Consider the following 26,599-nt stretch of genomic DNA (forward strand, 5'->3'; position numbering starts at 1 on the left):
TCCAGTATCAGCTCACAGATTTTACTTTGCTGAGAAATTGTGGGTTAATAATAGAGAAGTGTCACTTCTAATTTGATGGTCCTACATCATGTATTTGTCTCTGCCTGTTTACACTTTCCCCTCAATGATTTTTTTCAGTGCTTGTTAAAGTCTTTGTCCCCATCCTACAAATGGCCTGGAGAGGCTGGGAGAGTGGGGAATGACAATAGCCGTGATCTTTTTTTTCTTTTTCTTTTTCAGTTGTGATAAAACATACACAACATAAAACTTGCCATTTTAACCATTTTTAAGTGTACAGTTCAGTGAGATTATACCACCAATGTGGTACAACCATACCACTCTCTATTTCCAAAACTTATTCATCACCCCAAACGATAACTCTGTCCTCGTGCAGCCGTATCTCCCCATTCCTCCCCTCCCCCGGCCTCTGGTAACTTCTAACCTACTGTCCATCTCTATGTATTTGCCTACTCTGGATATTTCATATGGCGGGAATCGTACAATTTGTGTCCCTTTTTGTCCAGCTTCTTTCACAGCCATAATCCTGGTCCTGGAAGCAGTGTAATAGAATGTAAGCAGTATCATTTGGGAACTGGCAGAACTGGATTTGAGTCTGATTTCCACCATCTAATAACCCTGGATTTTCAGACCAGTTGATGAACTCCACATTTTCCTCATTTGGAAAAACAATGGGAAGACCAGGTACGCTCTAGAATCCCTTTCGATATACTCCTGACTCCACACATGCACAGCCTCCCCACCATCAACATTTCCAAATCAGAGTTTCCGACCAGAGTGGGTTCATTTATTACAATTGATGAACCTACATGAACACATCCTCATCACCCAAAGTCCATGTTTACATTCAGGTGTACTCTTGGTGTTGTACATTCTGAGAATTTGGACAACTGTGTCATGAAATGTGTCCACCATCATGGTATTATACAGGTCGTTTCACTGTTTTAAAATTTCTCTGTATTCTGACTATTCAGTCCTCCCTCCCCCTAACCCCTGGCAAACACTGATCATTTTATTGTCGCCATAGTTTTGCCTATTCCATAATGTCATATAGTTGGAATCATACTCTATGTAGCTGCTTTTTCAGATTGGCTTCTTTCACTTGGTAATATACATTCAAGTTTCCTCCATGTATTTTCCTGGCTTGATAGCTCATTTCTTTTTAGTGCTGAGTAATATTTCATTATCTGGGTATACAATAGTCTATTTATCCATTCACCTACTGAAGAACATCTTGGTTGCTTCCAGTTTGGGCAAATTATAAATAAAGCTGTGGTGTGCATCCCCGGGAAGGGTTTTCTGTGGACAAAAGTTTTCAACTCCTTTGGGTAAATACCAAGTTGTGCAATTGCTTGCTGTATGGTAAGAGTATGTTTTGTTTTGTAAGAAATTGCCAACCTGTCTTCCAATGAGCTTCCAAATTATTCTTGAAAATTTTCTTTCCTCATGTTTTCAAGATGTATTCAATCAGTTCATGCATTCAATGACTTAAAAGTGTATATGTCATTACTCTAGTATTTGGGGCTCTGGGGTAGTTTAATCCTGCTGTTTTTGTGTCTCCTGACTTTTGCACATTGAGGGTGGCAATGTAAAATACAGAGCATCTGGTTAATTTTACATATTAGATAAACAACAAATAATTCTTTAGTATTAGTATGTTTCATGCAATATTTGGGATATGCTTATATTAAGTTATTTGTTATTTATCTGAAATTCAAAGTTACTTGGCTTTCTTGTTTTGTTTTGTTTTCCTAAATCTGGCAATCTGATTCACAGAAACTTTATGTTTTATAATTCAGGATTGGAAGCTTACATTCACCCAGACTTTTATCTATGACACTCCTATTTTGTTTGGGTTGAAGATATGTCCTTCTCAAGAAGTTTTAATTCCTTGTGTCAGGCAACCCAGAGTTAAAGGCAAAACTGGCTCACTTTTATATTAATTATTTTGTCTGTGAGTTGAGGTCCTAGAAGGTAGTGTAAATTTAAATACTAAACATGTATGATGACAGGAGTTTTCCCAGATACTTTTATCTTCCCCAGCCAGAGTTCAGGCTAAAACCAGCAATGCCTTCTCTCGAATACCTCCCTTTGCTGGGAGCACAGAATTCTCCTTTGAGGGTCTTAGCTTTGTGAGGGTCTTGGAAAGATCCAAATCCACCACCACCCCCCTACCCAGCTGGGGCACATTAAACCCAAATCATCTGATTACTGGATCAGACACACACACACATACACACACGTGCTCACACACACACACACACACACACACACAGAGTAGCCCCAATTTCAGTTCATACCTATCACTCTGATTTTGATTCTCTGTTTTGGGCCCCTGGGGATTTTCCTTACATTTTTATGAGCTCAGCTATGCATTTAAAAAGATGTTTGTTATATTTTATAAAACATTTATAGATGTTTTATAGAGGGAAGGTTTTTAGGTCACATAGTTTGCCTTATTGCTGGAAACAAAGTCCACCTGAGCTCTTTCTAAAGCCTGCTATCAAATCCTGGTTGCAGTAAGCTGGCCCTTACTTGAGGATTAGATGCCCTATTTGGTTATTCAGAGAGATTTCCCCACAGTGGAGACATTTACTTTAATAGGATTTGACCTGAAGTAATCCACGAAACAAGTGACCCAGGAGTCAATAACAAACTCTGTTCTGTTTGCCACCAGCAAGTTTGCGATATAAGCCAGGAAAATGATTAAAAGCAAAGAAGAAAGGAAAACACTGGGGACAAGAGGAAAGGGGGAAGGAGTAGGGATCGTTAAAAAGAATCACACGTGGCAGAGGGGCAAAGGGGCAGCCCTTGCCTCTGGAATATCTAGCCCTCAGACTGACCTTCGATCAGCATCAGAGCCAGCAAAAGGGATGCCCCACTGCAGCCAAAAGAACTAGCGCCACTGCAGGTTACAGTTAGGGTTAAAGAAAGGTCAGGTATCTCCAGGGAAAATTACTTTCCATCAGCAGTCAGCTTCCTGCCTCCACCCCAGCTCCCAAATACGCAAAATCCAGCCATCACCACTTGATCTTGGACCCCTTGGTGCTGAAGACTGGAGTTCACCAACCTTGTGAAGATAAAGTCTTTGCCATCACACATGAATCTCAGCCTTGCCTGTCCAGGGTCGGCGCATTTGCCTTCACCATTTAGTAAGCCCATCTCTAGTGGCCTATTAGCAACATCAAAAATACTAATAATGGAGGAAGCGCTTAAGCACCTTGTACTTCTCAAGGCATCAGAATAATAAAAGATGTCCAAAAAAAGTTGCTGTGTGGTTCTCTTCTCCTCCATCTCTGCTGCTGAGACCCATCTGAAGTCTCCCTATGACAGTCACGACCCAGCTTTACATAAGTGTGTATCTTTTCCCATACTAAGATCCTGGGTGCATGACTCATACCATACCAATTGTTGTCATGCCTAGTGACTCAGAAGTTGGTGCTTCATGTGAAATCCCTGTTGGGTTATTTTCAGGTGATTACTCATGGCCCAGATATGAGCAGTAGATACCAGTACAGTTACGTTGGTTATTAGACTACTGAAATACTTCCAGCTAGGTTGATAGTGCCTACTGCCAGGAGTTCCTAGAGTGCCTTTCCCACTTCCCCAAGCAGCCCAGCCCTTCGCCTGAACAATCCCCGATACCTTCCCAGCCACTAACAGGTTAACACCTGGAACAGCAGGAAATCTCTTGGACCAGTGCTCCAGCACTAAGACCAACGGTTAAGTCCTGATTGCTCCTTACATAATCTGAATAACATCCCCCGAGTGGAAGGTATAATGGTACCAATTCCTGAAACAGTGCAGTTGTCATCCTAAGCCCTATCTTTGATTCTCCTGCTTCATTCAAAACCTCATTGAGTTGGCAAGTGGACAATAGGCATCTATTTATTCCACAAATATTTCCTGGATGCTTACTTGGGTCAGGCAGTGTTAGATGGTAGGGACAGGTCAGTAAACTAGAGAGACATGGAATGTAGACTCTGGTCCAGGAGACAGACATTAAGGAAATCACTACTGTAATAAATGGGCTGACAGGAAAATACATGGCCCTATGAGAGTGTTAATAGGGGAAAACCTCACATTGGAGGTTGAGGGATGTGGCATTTGAACAGAAACCAGAGCAATGAGTGGAAGTCAGCCAGGGTTAGAGGGGAAAAGAGGGAGTGGTGAGCATTTCAGTCAGAAGGAATTGCATGTTTGAGGCCCTGAGAAAAGGAGCTTGAAATAAAAGAAGGTCAGTGGGCTTGGAGAGTGGTCCCAGAAAGAGAATTGCAGGATTGGAGGCTATGGAGGTGAGCGGGCACCTGCTAAGTGCCAGGCACAGAGAGCAAGAGATGCAGAACACGGCCCCTGCCCCTTAGGGATGTACTCTAGCCTAGTGGTGAAAGGCTGGATTCTAGAGGCTCCAATCCGGGCCCCTCTATAGATTTTTGTCTCTGTGACCTTGGGCAGTTATACACGCTGACCTTCAGTTTCATCTGAAAATAGGGGTAATAAGACCTATGTTTTATGAGTTAACACATGCAAAGCACTTAAAAAACACCCGGCCCAGAGTAAGGAAGCAGGAAATATTAGGAATTGACCACCAGGACACAAGAAAGAAGGAAAGGCACGGACAAATTAAGTGGCTCCTTTTTTACCCATTTCTACCCAATTCAAAGGTAGTTACATGATAAAATATTCCGTGTTTAATAATTCCCATTTAAAGACACCCAATGCTATCTGTGTTACTGTCACACCAACTGTTCCAAGAAGCTTATTTGTTGTGCCCCATCCCATGACCCATTCTATCAAAAGCAGGTTCTATACGTCTTTGAGGGTTCATTACTGATCCTTCCCTGAACCAGTCTCTCAGCATATTCCTCAAAAGAAGAGCCACAGAAACCATGTGATAGAAAGAGATCATCCAGACAGAGTCAAAGAAATGAGGTCATCATCTACAGAGTTGTTAAAAAAAAAAAAGAGAGAGAAACAAAACAAAGAGGATAAAACCACCTGAAATCGATCACCGTGAGAAATAGGAGGAAAAAGAAATTCAAACTAGAGAAGGCCCAGCAGGGCCCAGCAGTACTTCTGACAGGTTTACAAAAGACTTTCCCGAGTGCTTCGTAGGTGCCCGTAGAAGTGCACAGGGGCCTGGGAGAAAACAAATCATCCTAGGATGCCATTGCAAGATTACAGATCCCTGGGGATTCTGGGGAGCTGTCATCAAGGCCATCATCTTGTTAATCACCCTGGGCAGGAACGGGAGAAATTGGAGGTGAAAAAGGCTGATTAAATTCTTGAGTCTTTCCTCAGAGAATGCCACATGGAGATCACTGTGAAACGCACTCTCATGAACTCAATAAACTTTGGGATTATCCAAGCTAAAGGCAGGGAGATCTTCCCTTGAGGTTATTCTTTTCTGCAGTCTGGTGGGCCTGGGGCTTTTTCGCTCATCTCTGCTGCCACCACATCCTGTGAAAGGCCATGGACCTTAAGTTCAGTTGGTATGACCATCCCCTTTGCAGAAAGGCGGTGCATGAAACGTTTCCCACCGGAAGGACTAAGAAGGTGGAGTGAACATGTGTCATGGTCGTGGCCACCCGGCATTCATTTCTTCAAGAGCATCTGGTTTACTTTGGGAAATTACCGAGTTGTGGATAATTTTGTCGAGTCCTAAACTTAGGTGCGCCCAAACAGCCAACAAGTGGGCATGTGACCTAAACTCAGTCAAACGGATTCTCCCTCTTAAGACTTCGCATCTTAAGCAAATAAAAATAAAAAGCTTAAAGCCCATTTATTCAAGCTGGTGAGACAGTCTAAGGTTCCTGCTACTAGAACTTTTTGCAGCTGCCTGACTTCAGACTCAAGCCTGTGAGTGCACTATCTCCTACCATTCAAGTCCTCCTTTTCTTAGGTTTGCCAGAGTTTGTTTCTGTTGCTTATAATTAAAGATCCCTGACTAATAAAAATATTCAAAAAGTAGGAGGGGTAGACATGATTTCTGGAAAGATTCTCTGACAATGGATAGTTCACCTAAAGCATTGTCACAGGGCTAGACAGGAGTGAAGACTGTCAGGTCAGGGGAGGAGAAGTATCTGCCTCTCCCCATCAGCTTGGTTTGGTGCTGATCTTTGACCTGGCTGGTACCCCTGTTCTCACCTGGCCCTGGAGCTACAAAAAGGAGGCTTACTGGCACCATGGGTTCTCTTGTACCCAGCAGCATGTTGGTAAATGTTTAACATTTGGGTTTGGGTAGAAAGAGGAGAGAGGGGCTGATTTGTAATGTTTGCCAGTTTCTGTGGTGTAATATTCCCACTGTGGGCAATTTCAAGATACCAATGTGCCGTCACCGAAAACAGAGTTGGGAAGAGCTGCGTACCATTGGCTCTCCCAAGCCAGTGTGGGCCAGCTCCGCCTCCTCCCCTCTAACTCTGGCAGCTGCGTGGGAAAGCTTCTGGGTAATAACAGTGGCTAATATTTATTAAAAACTTTACTTTGTGTGGGGTATCACTCTAGGCATTTCACACGTCTTATCTCATTTAATCTAATCATGACCTCTGAGGCAGGTAGAAGTCTTATGCCCATTTTACAGATCAGAAAACAGAAATACAAAGAGAATAAGAAACTGTTTAAAATCATAAGACTTGGAAGTTGAGGTGCCATGACTTGATCCCTGGTAATTTACTCCACAGGCATCCCGCTTACCCAAGAGACTCTGCTGACAGAGAGAGTCAGATTCTGAAAGGCGTCTGTCTTCTAGAATGTGGGAAGTGGCATCAGACTCAAACATCCCGGCAGAAATGGCAGTGACAAACTCAATACAGATTTTTTTATCTTTGAGTCCAGATTTTATTCTCTGTGTGTATATTCTAATTATTTATACCCCATCTACCAACAAAAAGATGGAAGGCAGCTTGAAATAGTAATATCTAACAGTTGAATACCTACTATGGACCATTTAGTTATCTCACATTTTATCTCATCTTCAGTCCTTTAGAGACAGGAGTTATTCTACCCACTTTGTAGACAAGGAAACTAAGGCTCATTTAAAGTTGATCTTCCAAAGCCTACATCACTAATAAGTGGCCAAAACAAAGTAAATTTTTTTTAAATCCTCTTCATTTCATTAATGAGGAAACAGGTACAGAGAGGTTAAGTAACTTGCCCCACGTGACATGATTCGTGCACATGCAAAACCCAGGCCATCGCTGCCAAAGCCCCTGATTGTCCCACCATTCCAGTAGCCTCTTCCTTAGAGCAGACTCCCTGACAACACAGCCAGAAGTGATTTTCCTAGAAAGCCCTGTCTGGGTGACTTAGGAAGGCGACTCTGCCAGGTGCCTATTGAAGGACCCACTGCAATTTCACGGCTCAAAGGGCTCCCTCCTAACCTCCTGCCACTTGCACTAAGTCAACACTTTTTGCTCTGAGAAGCTCATCTCTCGGCTAAGATCAGCAACAAGTGGAAAGCAACATCAAAAGAATGATGAGATTGCTTTCTGAGTAGTGGTGACTTCTGCTCTTCTCCTGGAACTTACCCATGGGGACTGAGCTGGATGGGGAGGTTCATCCCCAGAGTGCAGGATTCTCCTTGTGTGTGATGCTAGCGCTGGCTTTTTTGGATACGTATGAGACCCAACCTGACTGCCGTGACAGGTGTGATATGGATGAGGTGCTCCCCTTATTGGAGATAATGAGACTTTTCAGTGTCTGTCAGTTACGGAACAATTGATGTCATCAAGTGACTGGCAGCTTCTCAGCTAGCTTACTGCTCGGAGGCAGGGCTGCTGAAACACGGAATGCCTTGAGGAAGTCATTGTTGCTGCTTTGGGAAGGGTTAACACAGCCTTAGCTCTTCCAGCAGAGAGAGGAGGGGGTGGGCTGGGGGTGGAATATGTGTCATATTCAGACACATATCCATAGCAAAACAGTCGAGAAACAATTTTAAACCATCTTGTTCCTTGTTCTGGTTTGCATATTAATATCTTCGGGATTACTTTCTGCTGCTCTGGCAAAATGTCACCTGTAACTGGGGAGGAAAGGCAGGCAGCGGAGGGTCTAAGTGACCAGGTAGCATGACCTTGTTTTTATGGCCCTTGTTAAGTTGCCTTGTAGGTCTTTGAACTAATTTGGGCATTGATGGTGGGGCAGACCTGCAGGAGAACCGGAGAATCCCCCAGGGTACCTCTCAACACCTCTTTTGCTCCCAATAATAAACACAAGAGACACGGCTTCAAAAAATTAAACATAAAATTACCTTGTGATCCAGCAATCTCACTTGAAAGCAGGGACTCAGATATTTGTACACCCATCGACGGATGACTGGATAAACCAACTATGACACTTATGCACAACAGACTATTATTTAGCCTGAAAAAGGAAGTTCTGACACATGCTACAACATGAATAAATCTTAAAGATATTATGCTAAGTGAGAGAAGCCAGACACAAAAATACAAATATTTTGTGATGTGATTCCTCTTCTAGGAGGTACCTAAAATCATTAAACTCATGGAGACAGAAAGTAGAATGGTGGTTGCTACAGGCTGGAGGGAGGCGGAAATGGGGAGTTTCTGTTTAATAGGTAAAGGAGTTTCAGCTGGGAAAGATGAAAAAAAATGAAAACATTTATACATTTATTACACAACAATGTAAATGTATTTAATGCCACTGCACTGGACATTTAAAAATGGTTAAAATGGTAAATTTTACGTTGTGTATATTTTACCACGTATTTAAAAAGAAAGACACTCAGCACACTGCGTGTAGTTAGAGGGCCTACAGAGCTTGGGATTCATTGCCATAATCTGTAAAATGTCCTACAAATGTCAGCTAAATGTGCACACCTGCCTTATCTTTGTTATTCTTTAGGGAGGTAGCATCAGCTTTTTTTGACAGAGAAGGAAATTGAAGTTCAAAGAGTAAACTAAGTTGCCCAGGTTCCAATGCAGTGATGGAGGGTTTAAGCCTTGATCTGCCTGTCATCAAATGCGGTATAATTTACATGCTCCAAATGCCTGGAAAAAATCCCACTCTTTCAGGGTGTTCATATGTCAGTCAGATGACACTGATTTTACCTGCTCTCTGAAACACGGGAAACCCCAACTGAGAAATACTATAGAATTCATCAGTAGAAGTCTAACATAATTCACAGAACTAAAATATACAGATGCTCTGATAATAGCTAAGGGGAGAGAGACCTGAAGAATTTCCCTAATAAAGATGCAACTATCTGCCATGTGTGGCTTTGGTTGGCTCATAGAAATAGTTTCACAGGATTCAAAGCATTCTCTTGTAATCAAGCGAGCCGTGCCTGAACTGTATTGGTAATAACCGCAAACCACTGGTTGTTGTTCCAAACCCAATTGGAATAAGTTATGCCAGGTCAGGTCTCTCTCTTGATTTGAAATGGTTACAATGTGTCATTTTTAGTATGTTTTTCTTATAGCTTTGAAGATCTTGGGGATGTGTGTTTCCCCCAGGTATTTATGTCCCTCCCCCAGCATTTATATTAGATTGCATTTTATAGTCTAAACCAGACATACATAGTACAGTGGTTAAGATCATGGGCTCTGGGTCCTACTGCCAGGGCACACATCCTGACTCCACTGTTCATTGGTTAACTGACCTTGACCTTGGGCTAGTTATTTTGCTTCTCTGTGCCTCAGTTTCTTCACCTGCAATATGGGCATGATATTAGCACATACATCGTTTGATTATTGTGAGGTTGTATTTCTTTATATACATTGATGCCCCTCATTTCCCAAATTCCAGTGATATAGAAAAGGTTGAAGACCATTTATCTTCAGAAGTGCACCCGTGACTATTTCAGGAGAGGGAGAGGTAGGGACTAGAAGGTGAGGAAAGGTGGCTTTGAACCAAATATAAGCATCATACATTCTCCTCTGGTACCAATTACTGTGATAAATTGAAAGTGACAAGTTATTTTATGACATAAATGCAAATCAGCATTCACTTCACTGTTATTTTCCAATGCCCTGGCACTTTAATGGTCCCCATAAGTTTGCTTCACTTGCAGCAAGTATCGGTATGTTCGCAGTCAGCCAGAGAATTTATTTTTAGGTGGGGAGCACAATGAACTGAGCCCACTGGGTGACTTAGAAAAATGGTCACATTCCTATCTGCAAATCATTCACAAAGCTAGTTAGCATTTGAGCCTTTGAAGGTGAAATAACACAATAAACAAAGATTTGTCAAAAGGGCTCATTTCCACCTGCCAGACTTGACTTTCTAAATATTAGGTAGGCATTCACACATTTGTGGGTGCATGTGTGTTTATGCCTGTTTATTAGAAAAATAAAAATCTGCCCCAAAATGCAACATTCCCTGCAAGTGGCAAGGTGTTGAGACCTTCTGCTCCTGAACCAAATGCTTGTGAGAGAAGAGGGTGGCTTCCCATCTAGTCCTGAGCCAGTGAAGCTTCCGTATACCTGAAACTCTCATGCTGGTGAATGCAACAGGATTTTCACCACTGAAGTTGGTTTCTTGTTCTGCCAGTGCCTCTGGGCTGTCATCCCTTCTCTTTTGATGTTGATGGGGCGGGGTGGAGGTGGGTGGGTGGGTGGGACCAAAAAGTAAAAAAGAAAGAAAGAAAACACAACAAGACCAAAGCAATAGGCAGCATTGTCACTGTAAACAGGACTGCACCTCCCCACCTGCCACTCTTGTGTCTGTTGGCATTGACAGTGGAAGCTGTTAAATACACTGCCTAATTAATTTAAAATACAACTTCAGAGAGACAGCCCCTAATTGTTAAAAGTGCTTTTATTAGAGCATAAAGATAATCACAGAATTAAGTCATTAAGAGTCATAATAAGGAAACTAGTGCACAAAATGAAACATGATCCCCAATGTCAACCCCCTCTTCCGAGGAGCTCGTGGTTACATTGCTTCATTTATTTATTAACCAAATATTTAGTGAGCACCCCGATGCTGCCCCTACCAGGAAGCCACAAAAAGATCCTACATTCTTAAGATGGGTGGCTTCCCCCCCCTTAATTTTTCTGTTTCATCCTAGAATTGCTGTTTGACTGTGTGCACAAGTGTGTGTGTGTGTGTGTGTACACAGTTTACATTGTGAGATGCAATCAGCATGCAAGGGCAGGGAAGGCTGAGGGAAACAGGAAGTGAGAGACATTTTTATTCACGACACAAAGCAAGGAGTCTCTGTATCCACACCTTTCCTTAAGTGCATTGCATTAGGCATTCTGTCTGACAAGTTGCCACTTGGAGATGTAGTGTTATCCCCTCCCCCACCCTCCAACCTGAAACCTGACATCACTTCACATCACATTAATTTCCCATTGTTTGAAATAAAATGGTATGTAAAGCATGCGTTGCCATGGATGCAGAATCCAACGATGCATATGGAGGTTCCTGAAGCGGTAACTTTGGATCTGCCCAGGGAACAAGGTGCTAAATAGGGCAAAGGAAGACCTGACCCTCCCAAAAAACGCTTCCAGGGGAACGTTCTTTGGATGCAGCCATGCACTTGTACATTCACCAGCACCAAACTTTCTTCCGCCTGGGAAGAATGTGTGTTCTCAATTCTTTCCTCATCTGCTGTCACTTTCTTCTCCATAGAATGTTTCCAAGCTTCCTTGGCTGGAAGCTTCTCTGAAAAAGTTCTTGAGCAATACTGTTGTGATTTCTGAGGGATGAAACCAAGGAAGCTTAAGCTGCACCCAACACTTAAGGTTGGGCAAAATCTGCTAAAGCCGGGTATACTTTCAGTCCCACCTCTAGGCACACACCCAGCAGAGATGTGTAAGTAGCTTCACAAAGACTCCCACTAGGCTCTGATAGCAGCACGATTCACAAGAGCCCCAAACTGGAAATTGCCCAAATGTCCGTCATTATATTCTAGTGCCTAAGTACCAGAAAACGGAATACCAAACAGCAGTGAGGATGAACGGGCTGTAACTACTCACAGTGCAGATGAATCTCACGAGCCGTCTTGGGAGAGGGCACTCAGACCCCAAAGAGGACCTACTGTGTGATTCTATTTATACACAACTTCAAAGTAGGTAAAACTAATCTGTGGTCAGGGTAGTGACTGTCTTCAGGGGAAAAGGTCTTCAGGGAGAAAGGGGAGTCTTGACTGGCCCCGCGTGCGAGGAGGCATTTCTGCGGATGCTAGCAGTGTTCCATTTAGTGACTATGTAGTGGTTTGATCCACTTTTTTGTTTGTGTGGTATATTTCACAAAAGATAAAAAGTTTAAAAGTACCCTTCCGGTTGGCCTTGAAGTTAGCAGAGGCCTTTAACTCTCTTGGTTCTGTTTGAATCTGCAGTTTCCTCAGGATCTCTTTGGGGGAGACTGAGAGGCCAGTCAAGGTGGTCCATGCAGGGCAGGAGTGAGGCAAGCCGTTCTGCTCCCACCCAGAGGGGATTCTAAGTCCTGACAGTGAGTCGGGCTGTAGCACTGCCTCTATGTCCCTAAGATGCACGTTCTTTTCAAAATTAAGAGTTCAAAACAGCCAGTGGTTATTAACTTTTCTTTAAATCATTAAAAAAAATCAATTATAAGAGGCACTCCCCTTCCAAACACAAACACATTTTTATGTCTTTGAAATGAGGATGTGCCTAACAAGATGGCAGAAAGCCTGTGCCCGTGTAATTGGCAGCATTTTACCTTTTTTAGTGGCACGTAAAATAATTGTGTCTTCGATTTGATCAAAACACAGTGTATCTCTTATACAGTGTGATGTTTTCTTATGCTATCTGCACTTCACGGAGAAGCCAGACCCCCTTCCCTGCATGGTTCCAGGTTCAGGACAGCCAATGAGAAGCCCTCAAGGAGGTATTTGGAAGACAGGAGAGGAAGGTAGGAGAAGCCGTCCCCCACTCCCACCCCCACTCGCCCAGATAGTGTGAGCAGACTTGCAGACTGCGATCTGTAGGCAGACCTCAGAGAATCCCCTGCTTTGGGCAGTCAGACCAGATGGCCAGAGACGGTGGAGGGGAAGACAACGTCTTCCTAAACCCTCAAAGGGTCCTTGACTGGGTCTGAAAGTTAAACTGACAAAGACAGATTCACAGGAGAAAGCACACACATTGGACTGATTTTTCACATGGGCATTGGTGCCTTCATAAGAGAGTGAAGACTGGAATAAGTGACCAGAGCAGGAAGGTTTTGTATCTTTTAGACAAGGAAACAATACATTTGCGAAGAATTGGCAAGACAGAGGAGTCTGGGCTAGGGGTGGTAAATGGTGACGAAGTACCTTCTGGGAAGATAAGGGTGAGTTTAACATGGTTTATTTGTGTAGATTTCTTGGTGATAATTCTCCATCTCTGGTGATAAGACTCCTGGTACAGGGAGGGTTCCTTCCACCTGGAGTTTTCTGATCTGTTTCAAGGAAGAAGAGCAAGGGAGGTCAGATGCCCTTCCTGCTTTGCTGTTTTCTCAAATTCCTTCGATAAGCCAAGGCGCCATATTTGGGGGCAGTGTGTCTTGCACCTCACCAGCTGCTTCTCTGACCTGTGCTCCACATCCTGTCTCCATTCCCCTCAGTTATGTAAAACTTTAATTCCCTGTATTATAACTCTTCAGTCTGGGAATATATTGAGTGGCCTTTGTTTTCCCTGACTGAACCCCTGACTAGGTAGAACTATATAAACACACACCCGGAGGATTCTGCCACCAGGGTGTAATGTCTAGACTGTAACAGTGCTTCGAGGCTGCTGCTAATCTCTGGTCCTCCTCACCTGAGGTGCTGGCTCCCACAACGGGACTGTGAAATCTCTGTAATTCCCCATCCGCTTCTCTCTCTGACTTTACCAATCATCCCGTGCTTTCTGAGTTCCAGCCAATTTGGACCACTCTGGCTCTCAGTTCTTTGACACGTCTCATTCTGCACTGACTTTGAGACATCACCCCAGCCCTTCCTTGACCTGGGAGCCTCTTCCTCCTTGGTGCCCCTGCCCCTCAGTCAACTAACATTCATCCTTATAGCACTAACTGTCCCTTCCTTGGCGAGGCTGGTGAGAGTCAGGATTGCAAATGGTAAGTAAAAAGGGGGCAGTATAGGGTATATTGGGAGTATGTTGCAGAAGCCCTAATATATTCTGGGAGTCAGAAAATACCTCCTGGTTTTTTTGCAAAAACCAGATCCAAAAAGAGTACTTCTGTATCTCTAGCACCCAGAACCCTCCCTGGGACACAGAAGACACTCAATAAATATTTGTTGGTATTCAAACGTGGGTAAATAATGCACTTCCCTCCAGACAGGTGGGACTCAGTCTTATAGCAGATGAAATTGACAGGAAAGTGGAAGGGAGCATTCATGTATTTTAGGCACTATCTGTGCCCAGTGCTTGGTACCAAGCACTTTGCCTACATTATCATCTTTTAATCCTTGCAAGAATGCTAAGAGGTAGACACTATTAATATCTCCACTTTACAAATGAGGGTACTGAAGCTCAGAGAGGTTAACTTGGCCAAGGTTATACAGTCGCCCCAAGTCTCAGTTTCTGCTCCTCTGTTTTGTCAGTAATTGTTTATGATGTCATATGCCCCTCACACGGCTGGCAAAAATGTCTCAGAAATAGCAACAGTTGATTTCCATAATAATTAAATGAGGTTGTTTTGAACGTGTCCTGATATTCTGTCACTTTGACAATGACAGTTTGCATTTCTCCATCGTCGCTTAGCCACTGTGGCTTTATCTTGACCTCTGGCCTCCCCTGACTCTTTGAAATTGCTTCATTTCTTTCCCTTCAAAGGGAGCCAGCACTGCTTTGGTCAGGAGGCCCCATACCAATTTTCTTCCAAATCCCTCTTGTCTCAGGCTGTATGGAGGTGACTGGTTCTTTTAGAGTGCCCCACCACCACCTCCCTGCCTAGCTGGCCTCTAGGGTGCACAGCCTACCGGCAAAAGCAGGCAGATATTTAGCAATGTAGTGTCATGGCCAAGTGCATGTCTGGGCTCTGGAGTCAAATATCTCTTCAAATCCTGGCCCCACCCCTGACTGTGTGAACTTAGGTAGTAAGTTCCTTTCTCTGCCTGTTTACTCCCCTTTAAAATGTGAATGATAATAGTACCCATCTTATGGAGTTGTTGAGGGGATTAGATGATACAACAAATGCGTGTGCTTTGAGAAGTGCCTGGCCCATAGTGAATGTTGGATAAATGTGATGTGAATCATTTTTGATGCCACATAGGTAAGAGCTTTATACAGAAGACAAGCAGCTTTACTATATACAATAGCCAAGACATGGAAACAACCTAAATGTCCATTGACAGAGGACTGAATAAAGAAGTTGTGGTATATTTGTACAATGGAAAACTACTCAGCCATAAAATAGAATAAAATAATGCCACTTGCAGCAACATAGATGAACCTGGAGATCATCATCCTAAGGAAACTGAGCTAGAAAGAGAAAGAAAAACACCATATGATATCACTTACATGTGGAATCTAAAAAAAGAAAAGAAAGAAAGAAAAGAAAAAAAAGAAAGAAAAAAGGAAAAAAGAAGATACCAGTGAACTTATCTACAAAACAGAAACAGACCCACAGATATAATAAACAAACTTATGGTTATTGGGGGGAAAGAGGGTGGGAGGGGATAAATGGAGAGTTTGGGATTTGCAGATACTAACTACTATATATAAAATATATAAACAACAATTTTCTACTGTATAGTACAAAGAGCTATATTCAATATCTTGTAGAAACCTATAATAAAAAAGAATATGAAAATGAATATATGTATATGTATGACTGAAACATTATGCTGTACACCAGAAATTGATACATTATAACTGACTATACTTCAATTAAAAAAAAAAGAACTCAAGCAGCTTTATCTCATGTTCAAACTGCCACCCCAGACCTCCTTTCTGTTTTGTTTTGTTTTCCTTCCCTCGATGAACTAGAAGCTAAGTACCCCTGGGCTGTTGAGCAGTGGATTCGGGGAAGTTTGGCTCCTAGCAAGGAGCACATATCCTGGTGGGGTGAGCCGTTTCTTTGTTAAGTTTTCTTTCCCTCCACAGCCCTATCATCTCTCATCTCTCACCAGAACTCCTGTGGCAGAAGAATTCATTCCCCTTTCTAACTGAATCACAGCTTTAATAAAGCTATTGTATTTGACCACAGGCTTAGGAAACGGTAATATAACAGAAGAAGAGAAGATCATTAAAGTTCTATAAAGCAAGCTTTCAGTTCCTTCATTTCCAGTGTCCCCGAGCCTTAGATAAAGGATAAACATTTTTTAATCAAAATCTAAATAACAGTAAACCTCACTTTTCATTTCATTTCGAGTATTTTTCCATTAAGTTGAGTATGTGGTGTTTTCTAATTTCCTGTGTAGATTAGATACACTCTAAAAGTTGTGTGGTTTTTTTTTAATTTTTCAGGGCACTTTTCTGCGATTCCAGCACATGTCTTTGGTAAGGTTGTCAGAGAAGTGAGCCAAGAATGATTAAAATTCTGGAGACAAATTTGTAAGAGAACAAGAACAAATGTGTACTGGGAGGTAAAAGCTCTTATTGGAGAGATAACTGGGTAATCAGCTCGGAACGACTGAGAAGAAGCAGACATTAATTTTTGAAGCAAAGGGTGATGGTCATGGAATTTTATTTTTTCAGTAGAGGTCCTGGGCATTGAACCCAGGACCTCGTGCATGCTAAGCATGAGCTCTACCACTGAGCTTTACTCACTTGCCATCCCCGTGGAATTTTTTTATAGAGAAAAATAGAAGTTCCCCTCAAGCTTTTTGCCAGATGAGAAACAGCCGTTAAGGACACAAACATTGAAGCCCCGGGCAGGAACTGGAGTCTCCTCTCTGCTATTTGCTAGCTGGGTGTTCTTGGATGAGGAAATAAACTTTGCACCTCAATCGTCTCGTCTGCAAATGGCAATAAAAAAAAAAAACCCAACTGTTCATAAGATGATTGTGTGCAATCAAGAGGGATAGTGCATTTAATGTACTCAGCACAATGTCTAGCATAGAAAAATTATATAGTTCCTTATTAATGTTTGTGGAGATACTTTTAAATAATACCATATTTTGAACAATGAAACACTTCCAAAAGAATTGTCCAAAGGGAATTTACTTGAGACATTTTTAAACAGTCTCGGTTAAAATATAAGGAACCTAAACCATGGGTAAGCCTGGGAGTGGGTCAGCCAACTAGAATTTGACACTTCATCAACATCATCATTAAAAAAATTTTTTTTACTCTATTTTATGGACCCCTGAGATGCACATTTTCCCACATTTTGACATCTCTCGATTGAGAAGTTACAGTTTCTGGCATGTTTTCTTTCTTAGTGCTATATGGAATGATGGTGCATATTCCAACTGATGGCACCTAAGATTTGATGAAATATGGTCTTAAGCACTAAGCTTCCTGATGCTCTGTTCCGAGTAAATAAGCCCAGACAGTTCTGGCTACCAAATAATTTATAGTGTGAGGTGCACAGTGTACAAAGAACACTGAAACAACTAAGTAAACATTGCATGGAAATAGGAGATTTGCAGTTCTTTGCTGGCAAAAAATAAAGTTAATTAATTTTTAAAAATATCATTTCATCATTTACTTACTGGTGAAGTTTCTTCATTAATACTTTAATTTCTTAATTTAATTAATATTTAATTTCTGTGAGCCTTGATTTCTCCTCTGTGAAAGGGGCCTAATAACATCTCTGGAAAGTTGTGGTGTGGGTTGATGCCATCAGCACTCGGCATATAGAAGGTGTGGCTTTCAGGCCTCTCGTCCCCTTCTCATAGTCCCCTGCTACCAAACCTGATGTCTCTCTCTTCACTGAGCCTCCTATACAGATTAACCAGGCCAGTGTAACCTTAAGACTTTCATCTGAGATGGAGCTCTAAATATCTACTGTTTCAGCTTTTGTTCCAATTAAGAACCCATATTCCACTGCTCCTTTCCCTCTCCATGGGTCTCTGTCCCACGTAGCTGCCTTGACTCACATCTTCTAATCCTCACTGGTAAATCTCATGCTTATTACCAAATAGGATTTCATGAACCCTGGGTACCACAGAATACACACCTCATAAACTCCATGAGGGTAGAGCCATGAGTTTCTCATTCATTGTTGAGCCTATGGTAGCAGGTACGAGGGGATGTAGAGGATTGCTGCTGCTCAGTAGCAGGTCTCACTGGCTAAAGTCAAGCTGTTAACATGGCTGCATTCCTTTTCAAAGGTTCCAGGAGAGGACTTGCTTCCTGGCCTTTTCCAGCTTCCGGAGGCTGCCCACATCCCTTGACTCTGCAGAGCCCCATTCCTCCATCTTCCAAGAAACAGCAGACTGAGTCTTTCTGACATCACATCACTTTGACTAACTCTTCTGTCTCCTTCTATTTTTAAGAACCCTTGAGTGTAGGATATAGCTTGGTGGTAGAGTGCATGCCTTGCATACATAAGGTCCAGGGTTCAATCCCCAGTGCCTCCATCAAAATAAGTAGATAAAGCTAATTACCTCCTTACCAACAAGAATCCTTGTGATTACACTGGACCCACTTAAATAATCCAGGATAATCTCTCTCCTATTAGGGCACCTGATTAGCAACCTTAGTTCGATCTGCACCCTTAATTCCCCTTTGTCATGAAACGTAACACAGTCACAGGTGCTGAGGATTGGGACAGGGTCATCATCATGGGGTTATTACTCAGTCTATCATGCTAGGTTAGGTTTTTCGTTAATAAAAATTTGTGGGAGCCTCTGTGCCAGGCATTATGCTGGCTAAGCATTTTGCATGGATTCTCTGCTTCTATCCTCACAATAACCCTAGGAGGCAGAAACTATTATAGTTCTAATTTTAAACATGTTAAAGCTAAAGAAAACAGAAGTTTGAGAGACCTGCCCAAGGTCACAGATCTAATCAGTAGCTGAGCTGGATTTGAGCTCAGGGCCAGGCCTAGTCCCAAGGCATTACCCTTCATGGCTAGACAATATACTTACAGGTGGTGGAAAATGTATCTATAGGAGTGAATGAGCTTAGATGAGGAACTGAGGTTTAAGATTAAAGTTCCAGAGAATGCCCTCAGGTCAAAGTGGGAGTTTGGTGGATGATTTCTTAATGATTATCCACACTTCCTCAGGTAGGTGTCTTTTCCTTGCCAATGACAAAAGTCCCATCAGGACAGCTTATTGCAAAAAGAGTGGGGGAAAAATGCAGGATTAGGGCTTCAGGCATGGCTGGATATAAGATTCAAATGATCTTACCAAGAATCAGTTTTCCTATTTCCTCTTGAGTCTTCCTCCCTCAGAGTTGACTCTTCAAGTCAGTGAGATAGTAACAGAAAAGACAGCAGCTCTAGCTGTTACACCCTGTTAGGGTTTAAGTTCAACAAGAAAAAAAATGGATGCCTATTTCCCAAAGTCCCAAGGAAAACTGCAGTGTCCCTCACTGGCTCTTTCAGAGTCCCTGGGCTATCTTTGAAATGACTACTGTGGTGAGGTTAATGCATGCGACAATCGCTTATTTTGGAGTTACGTGTTCTTTTCTGGAGTTGAGGGTGGAGTCAGAATCATTAGAACCATATAGACCAGTGGAGTAGGGGAGGGAAGCTTTTGACTGTAGGTAACATACTCTCTTACCTATAGGGGCTTGTTATTACACATAACAAGAAATCTAGTAGTGGGCATTTCTCGGTTGGATAATTCTGAAGTTAAATAATGTCAGGGGTCTGGATGCTTTTCTGTGGTCCTATGGGTTTACCCCTCATGATCACAGGTGGGTTCCACAGCTGGTTCCACACAACAAGATCCTGAAGTAGGAAGGAAGGGACAGAATTTTCTTCTCACAAGTCTCCTTCTTTTGTTCAAGAAAGAAAACATTCTCCAGAAGCCCCCTCATGACACTTGCCTTGATGTGTCATTGGCCAGCACTGTGTCACATGTTTAGTTCTAAAAAGGTTGTGTCCCCAGACTGAGATCACTAACATCTAACTATCTAGACAAATTAGGGTTCTACTCATGAGGGAGAATAGGGGGTGGCAACTGGGTTGTAACCAGCTGTGCCTGCACCAGGTTCCTGGAGGGAAGTTGGGGTGTTTGGTTACCAAGAGGAGGCTGAGAAGACACTGGGTAGCAAAAACAATGGATTTGTATTGGGGCAAGACTGAGAGCAGAGAGGGTTTTAAATCCTGGCGCGTACTAAGAGCTCACTGGGGAATTCGGAGAGTCCGTAATCCAAACTGAGAAGTAGGATTGCCTTAGAGCTTTAGGTTAAAATGTGGACTGTCAGAACCAGCATGGAACATAGGCATGGCAGTGATTGCTCTGAAAACTAGTCACAACAAGCCCTCTCATTCTGCATCCTCTATTATAATGGGACTTTGAGAGTCTTCAGGAGGTGAAGTCTTTTCTCCTCCTCTGAATCTTGCCTGGCTTCTGACTTCCTCTGACAAACATTCTACAGTGAAATTAACACTGTGTGACCTCTGACCTAGGCCTTAAGAGACTTTGAAGCTTCCACTTTTGCCAGCTTCTTGGAAGCTGGCTGCCAGGTAGAGGTCTCGGTCATCCTGCTGGAGGAGCTGTGAAGGGAGAGCACACTCCCAGAGGATGAGTTCACACAGAACCAAAGCTAACCAATACAGCTGCCAACCAAGCGAGAATGTTCTGGATAGTACAGCTCCAGCAGAACACCCAGCTGACAGCAGCTGCATGAGTGACCCCAGCCAATGCCACATAGAGCAGAAGAACTACCCATCTGAGCCCAGATCATTCACAGGATCCTGAGCAATAATGAATCATTATTGGTTTAAGCCACTAGGTTTGGGAGTGGCGTGTGACAGAGCAAGAGGTGACTGAAACAGGAGACAGGAGTCATCGTCAGTTCCCTCATTTCACAGAGGAGACTGAAAAACCAAAGTTAAATGACTTACTCAGAGCCACGTGGCTTAATGGGGAAAGAGGCATAGCAAGAACTCGGATTCCTGCATTCTTAGCCCACTGCTCTGACCATCAAACCTGACATAACTATTGTCATATAGGTAGAATGAGTGCTTTTGCAACAATTGCTAATGTGCATATAATGTAATAGCTTGCACTGAGCTGGTGTTTATTAGGTGCTTGGCACGGTGCTAAATGCATTATCTCATTTAATCCTCACAGGGAGCCTCTAAAGTAGGTCTGGTGCAATCCTTTATTTTACAAATAAGTTAACTGAGGTTAAAGAGGTTAAGTAACTTGCTCACAGTCACCCAGCTAAGTAGGTGACGGAGTCAGGATTCAAGTCTAGATTTGTCAGTTTCTAAAATGCTTGCTCTTTTAATCATCATGGCACATAGCTTCTATTGACTCACAAGAGCATTTTCCCAACAAATCAAGTTTTTCTGTCTTGCATGATGCAGTGATTCCATTCAGCCCAACTCTGCATCACATGTCTTAAAGCTGCCTTCAGTTCATTATGGATTTCAGGGTGAAGCCAGAGAAGACAAGTTTGGATCATTCTAAGACTTTATCCTGATTGAGCATTTTCTTGGAGTCACTAGGGCTCAAGGAGGGAAATAAAAAACCTTGAACTATTAACCCTCACAAGAGTTACATTCAAGGCACTTCCCACTGTGCCCCCACATACTGTGTACTCCACTCAGGATTCCTGGACTCTTCTCGCCCTTACATTACCTTGTGAAGTGATGGATGAGAACTGTAGCTTTGTGGTTTAGCAAGTTTGTATGAGACTTGCAGAGCAAGGAGAGAGAAAATAAGGCTGGGAAGAGGAATGGGAAATAAGGGATACGCAGGAAGGAAGTTGGACACATGAATGGTAAGATATTGATCTATTATTTTTGGACTAGAAACTCACGGTTGCCTGCCCTGGTCAGCTTATTAGGATGACTACATCCCAGTTTCCCCAGGACAGTTCTGGCCCATGCATAGTGTCCTAGCATAGTTGTCAGTAGTGTTCCATTTCACTCTCAAAGTGTCCCAGTTTGGACAGTAAATCATATGGTGACCTCCTTAACCATGTTCCACTCCCAGCCCACCACTTCAGGCTTCACGGAAGAGAAATAGGCACTATTTGCTATGAAAGGTGCTGAGGACCTCGGGGTCATCAGGCACAGCCCCTGACCTCAAGGAGTCCACTGCACAGTAGGGGAGACATGTAACAGCTTTCTGATGTATGAAACCCAGTGACAGAGGCGCTGTAGGCAGAAGCTGAGGTAAGAGATGAGGCAGTGCATTATGGGTACAGAGAAAAGCAAGTGCAAAGGCACGGAGGTGTGGGAAACCTAGTAACCAGTCCCCCTGAATGGCCAAATGTAAGGCAAGATTCTTCCCCAATTATTTTCCAGAAAAGGGTCATCTTGTATTTTTTTTTTTCTTCCGAAGTCTATTGTTTGATGAGGTGTTCTCCTGGTTACTTTATTTTATCTTTTAATTTTATTTTACTGAAGTATAATTGGCTTAACAGTATTATATTAGTTTCAGGCATACAACATAGTGATTCAATATTTTTATACATTATGAAATGAGCACCATGATAAATCTAGTTACCATCTGTCACCATACAAAGGTCTTACAATATTATTGACTGTATTCTATATGTTGTAAATTACACCCTGATGGTTACTTTATTTTAAATTTAAAAAATTTATGATCTGGAGAAGATGATGACTTCAGGAGAGAGAGAGAGAGAGAGAAATTTAAAGATTTCATGTATATTTAGTATTATTCTTTGCCTGGAATATGTTCTCAAAATTGTTAGTGGTCAATGTCAGTGTAAACTGGCCTTTTAAAGGTCATTTTAAAAATAACACATGGCTACATCATGGAGAATACATATATACATACGTATGTAGGAGATGTATATGTATACGTATACATATGTACATATACATAAGGAGACTTTTTGAAATGTCCCGTTGTCCTATAAAGGGGTTTGGGTATACATGGCTTGTGATAAAAATTCTAGTGGCAGCATCATTCACAGTTTCAAAAAGTTCTGTATTACAAACAATATACAAAACTGTAGAGACGATATATTCTGGAGATCTGCAGTCTATGACTCAGAAAGTGGCTCAAGCAATGATGAGGACAAACACGGTTGTCAGAGCTGCCAATGAAGAGCTAAAATATAATTATTTCATGGAATTTGAGAAAAAAAGGAATCAATATTTCTATATTAATATCTTGTGTATTATTTAAGATGTGTTTAACATGTTAAATATAACACACAGACATTTAAACATTTCAGTTATGTCCCCAAACATTTATAATCATTCAAGTTGGCCATTAGAGCTTTTTTTGGTGGTCCTCTCATGAGAAAATGGGGGACTCACCTTACATTTGGGGTTGCCTTAGGGTTCACATATTCAATGGCTTGCTCTCTTGGGGACCAGATTGTAGAGTCAGGGGAGTAGCAGGAGATGAAGTTGGAGAGGGAGGCATATGGTCAAATCAGGGAAGATCTGGGACATCACATGCCAAGTCTGCAGCAGCCAATGGAAATCTACTGATGGAAGTTCGTAAGATTAGTATATCTTAATTCAATTTGCCTTTTGGAAGAATTATTTTGGTGGCAGTATAGAGGGGGAACCAGAAATGTAGTAATGTCAACTTATGCCAGAAATACAAGTACACTGGCAGTAGCAACCTCATCAGTCTTGTTTTGTGGTTGCATCCTCAGAGCCTAGAAGAGTGCCCTGCCTGTGGAAAGCAATCAAAACTCACTAAATGCATGAATGAGCGAATGAATGAATGACCCACTCTGAGACTACCTGTTCTCATCCCTCATTTCACCCACATCAGACAAGCCTATCTCAAGAGCTGTCAGGATAGCTCTCCCACTTTTGACTGTGTCTATGGCCCTTCTGGTTTATCTGTCCTTCCTGAACTAAAGCCTCTTCTTCCAACCAATTCTACTCCTGTAATTTCTTTCCATTAGAGTCTGTATAATGATTATGGCAATCTGTTACCTTAAAGATTTTTTTTGAAAAGGTACCACTTTTAGGGAGCATACTTAGGGGGAATAAGTCATCTGTTACCTGCCCCTCACCCTCTACTCTTAGTCACTTCATTATGATACCTCCCAAAATATAAATTTCTTCATTTATGGTTAGAATTATAAATTGAGTCAGGATATTGACTGTCTCATGCTATCTACCTCAAACTGTATACAAAGATGACCTCCAGATGGAGTTTAGTGTGAAAAATAAAAACCACAAAGATAAAAGAAGAAGATGTTGGAGTTAGGATGTTATGATCTTGGAACAGGACTTCTCTTAAAGAGGATGGATTTGTTACATCAAAACATAAGATCTCTATTCAAAAGGACCCCACTATATACAATGTTCTTGGACAGGTGACAGATTGGGATAAGTTATTTGCAATGTTTTAAACTGACCAGGGTTAATATCTGGAACTTACAAGAAAATATTGCAAAACCATAGGAAAATGGCAGAGAACCCAATCAAAAATAGGCAAAAGGTAAAAATAGGCAATTCACCATTAAAATAAATTTCTAAGCCCAAGATGGAGCTGTTCCTGCCTAGGATGCCAAGTCAGCAAAAGGAACTTTTGTGTTCCGGTAAATGCTCCGCTTGACTAGAAACAGAGTATATCCAGTCAGCCAATCCCACACACCAAGCTCTACACTTATTTTCTTGTTTCTTGATTTTTCTGTAAGTAAGCTCAGATATGCATCACCAGCTAATCATGCCGTTTCCATGTTGCTACTTCTAGTGCTCTGTAAAATCCACTCTTGCCCAAAATCCCTCAGCAAGAGTGGTCCCTGCTTATGAAGCACTGTAATCCTCCAATCTATGGATTGTTTTACCTCGAATAAAGTGAGGTGGGAAGCCTCCATAAAAAAGACCAGCAGGACCCCCAGGAGGGCCACTACTCTCCCGCCAGCACCATCTGGTTCCCTGTCCCAGCAGCTCTATCTCATTTTCTGCCTCTGAACCAGCTTACTTCTAGTAAAGTGGAACTTACTCCTAAAATTCTATTGGTTCCCTGAGCCAACTCCTGATTGGTCCATTTGTAGTACTTCATTTGCATGGAGCTCACTCCTGATTGGTAATTTTTCTCCCTCCTGATTGGTCCATTTCTACAAAGCGTGTTCCTAATTAGTCAACTTTTGTTATACCTTATTTGCATATGATGTTGCAAAGTGTAAACTGGCAGCCTATAAAAGCCTGTGTAAACCCACAGACGTGATCCAGAGCTTGGAGGGTTAACTCCTCTGGGCCTGCTGGCTTAATAAGCCTGAGTTCTCTAACTCTCCAAGTGCTGCTTGGTCTCTTGCCTGGATCCAGGTTGCTGTCACAACTGAGCTGTAATACTGATCTGTAACATGTTTTTCTGCAACAAAAGGACATCAAACTTGCTACTAAATTGTTTCTGTTTTGTAGTCTGACATCACATAGCAAGTGTATAAAGAGCTACTCATCTTTGCTAGTAACCCCCAAAATGCAAATATAATATCACAATGAGTTATCACTTTATACCTCTTAGATTGGCAAAAAGTAGAAATTCAGATAATAACAAACGTCAAGGAGTAGATATCCAAGATTTTAATAATCACAGCACTCAGTGAAAAAAAAAATGAAAGAAAGAGAAAGCATTCTTGAGCATCACATGTATAAAGTTTAACACAGAAATAAAGCAATAGAATACTTTTAATAGAAATGTTTATTTAAGGACATTTATCAAACAACATTAGAGAGAGATTCTGTGGAAAGAAGTTGGAGAAATGAGAGTGGAGGTTGGAGATAAAGGCAAAATGAAGTTAAATCAAAATGAAATGAAATAACAAAACTGCCTTACAATGGCTGAAGACAGGTTATGATCTGAATAGTAAGATTAACTAGCCTATGTGCACATGCGTTCCAAAATAAATATGTAAAAGGAGAGAGCAAGCCTCAGGGAGATTTCCCCTCATAATCCCTGATTTACAAGGGCAGTGCACTAACCGCTGATACACGAAGTCTTTAATTAGTTCCTGTCCATAGGTGACTGATTTTCTGACTGGATAGGAAAGACAAATTTAGGGATTTTGCTCACTCCCAAAGAGTACTGATCTCACGGATGATTAAGTGTCTGCCCTCATTCTCTGCAGCCCACTCAGATTAAAGCCAAGACCACCCCTAAGAAAACATTCCCAAGGAGAGAAATTTGAAAGACGTAATTTTGCCAAAAAGAATTAGTATCACCCAGGGATTAGGGAGCTGGCTTGAAGACCAGGAAGGAAGTCAGAGATTAACTCACAATTGACTGGATGTTCTTTCAAATAACCCTCTTGGCATTAGCTTCCACACTGTCAAAAATAGACAAGGACTTTGTAGAAAGTATCTGAAGAAAAAACTGGAAACAAGTCTCAAGGGAATCTTATGAATTCTTGTGGTGAATGAAATGGTGGCTGTGAAAATGAGTTGTTTTTTTATTATTATTATTTGCTGTGGTGACAGGAACTATTTAACACTATTTGGCAAGTAACACACTAAAAGAGTGTAATTAAAATATCTTGATCACAGTTTACCTAGGGTTATCTTTACATATAGTTATTTTTTAAGAGGTGGGGTGTTTAGAGAATTATAATATTAACAAGCAGTGAACCATTCACTTATAAGAACTGGGTGAAATGAACAT

At 41.9% G+C, this 26,599-nt stretch overlaps 1 protein-coding gene across 1 annotated transcript in view; it reads right to left on the reverse strand.

Annotated features, from left to right (window-relative positions):
* Positions 1 to 3,171, reverse strand: part of PAMR1 (peptidase domain containing associated with muscle regeneration 1) — a 159,675-nt gene extending 156,504 nt beyond the window's left edge. The window contains exon 1 of the mRNA XM_072969789.1: positions 3,089 to 3,171. Coding sequence (XP_072825890.1) covers positions 3,089 to 3,120 — 32 coding nt within the window. The 5' untranslated portion in view covers positions 3,121 to 3,171. The remainder of the gene's footprint in view (positions 1 to 3,088) is intronic.
* Positions 3,172 to 26,599: the final 23,428 nt, after the last annotated feature.

Source organism: Vicugna pacos, chromosome 10 (assembly GCF_048564905.1).
Source record: "Vicugna pacos chromosome 10, VicPac4, whole genome shotgun sequence".
In the NCBI taxonomy this organism is placed as follows: Eukaryota; Metazoa; Chordata; class Mammalia; order Artiodactyla; family Camelidae; genus Vicugna; species Vicugna pacos.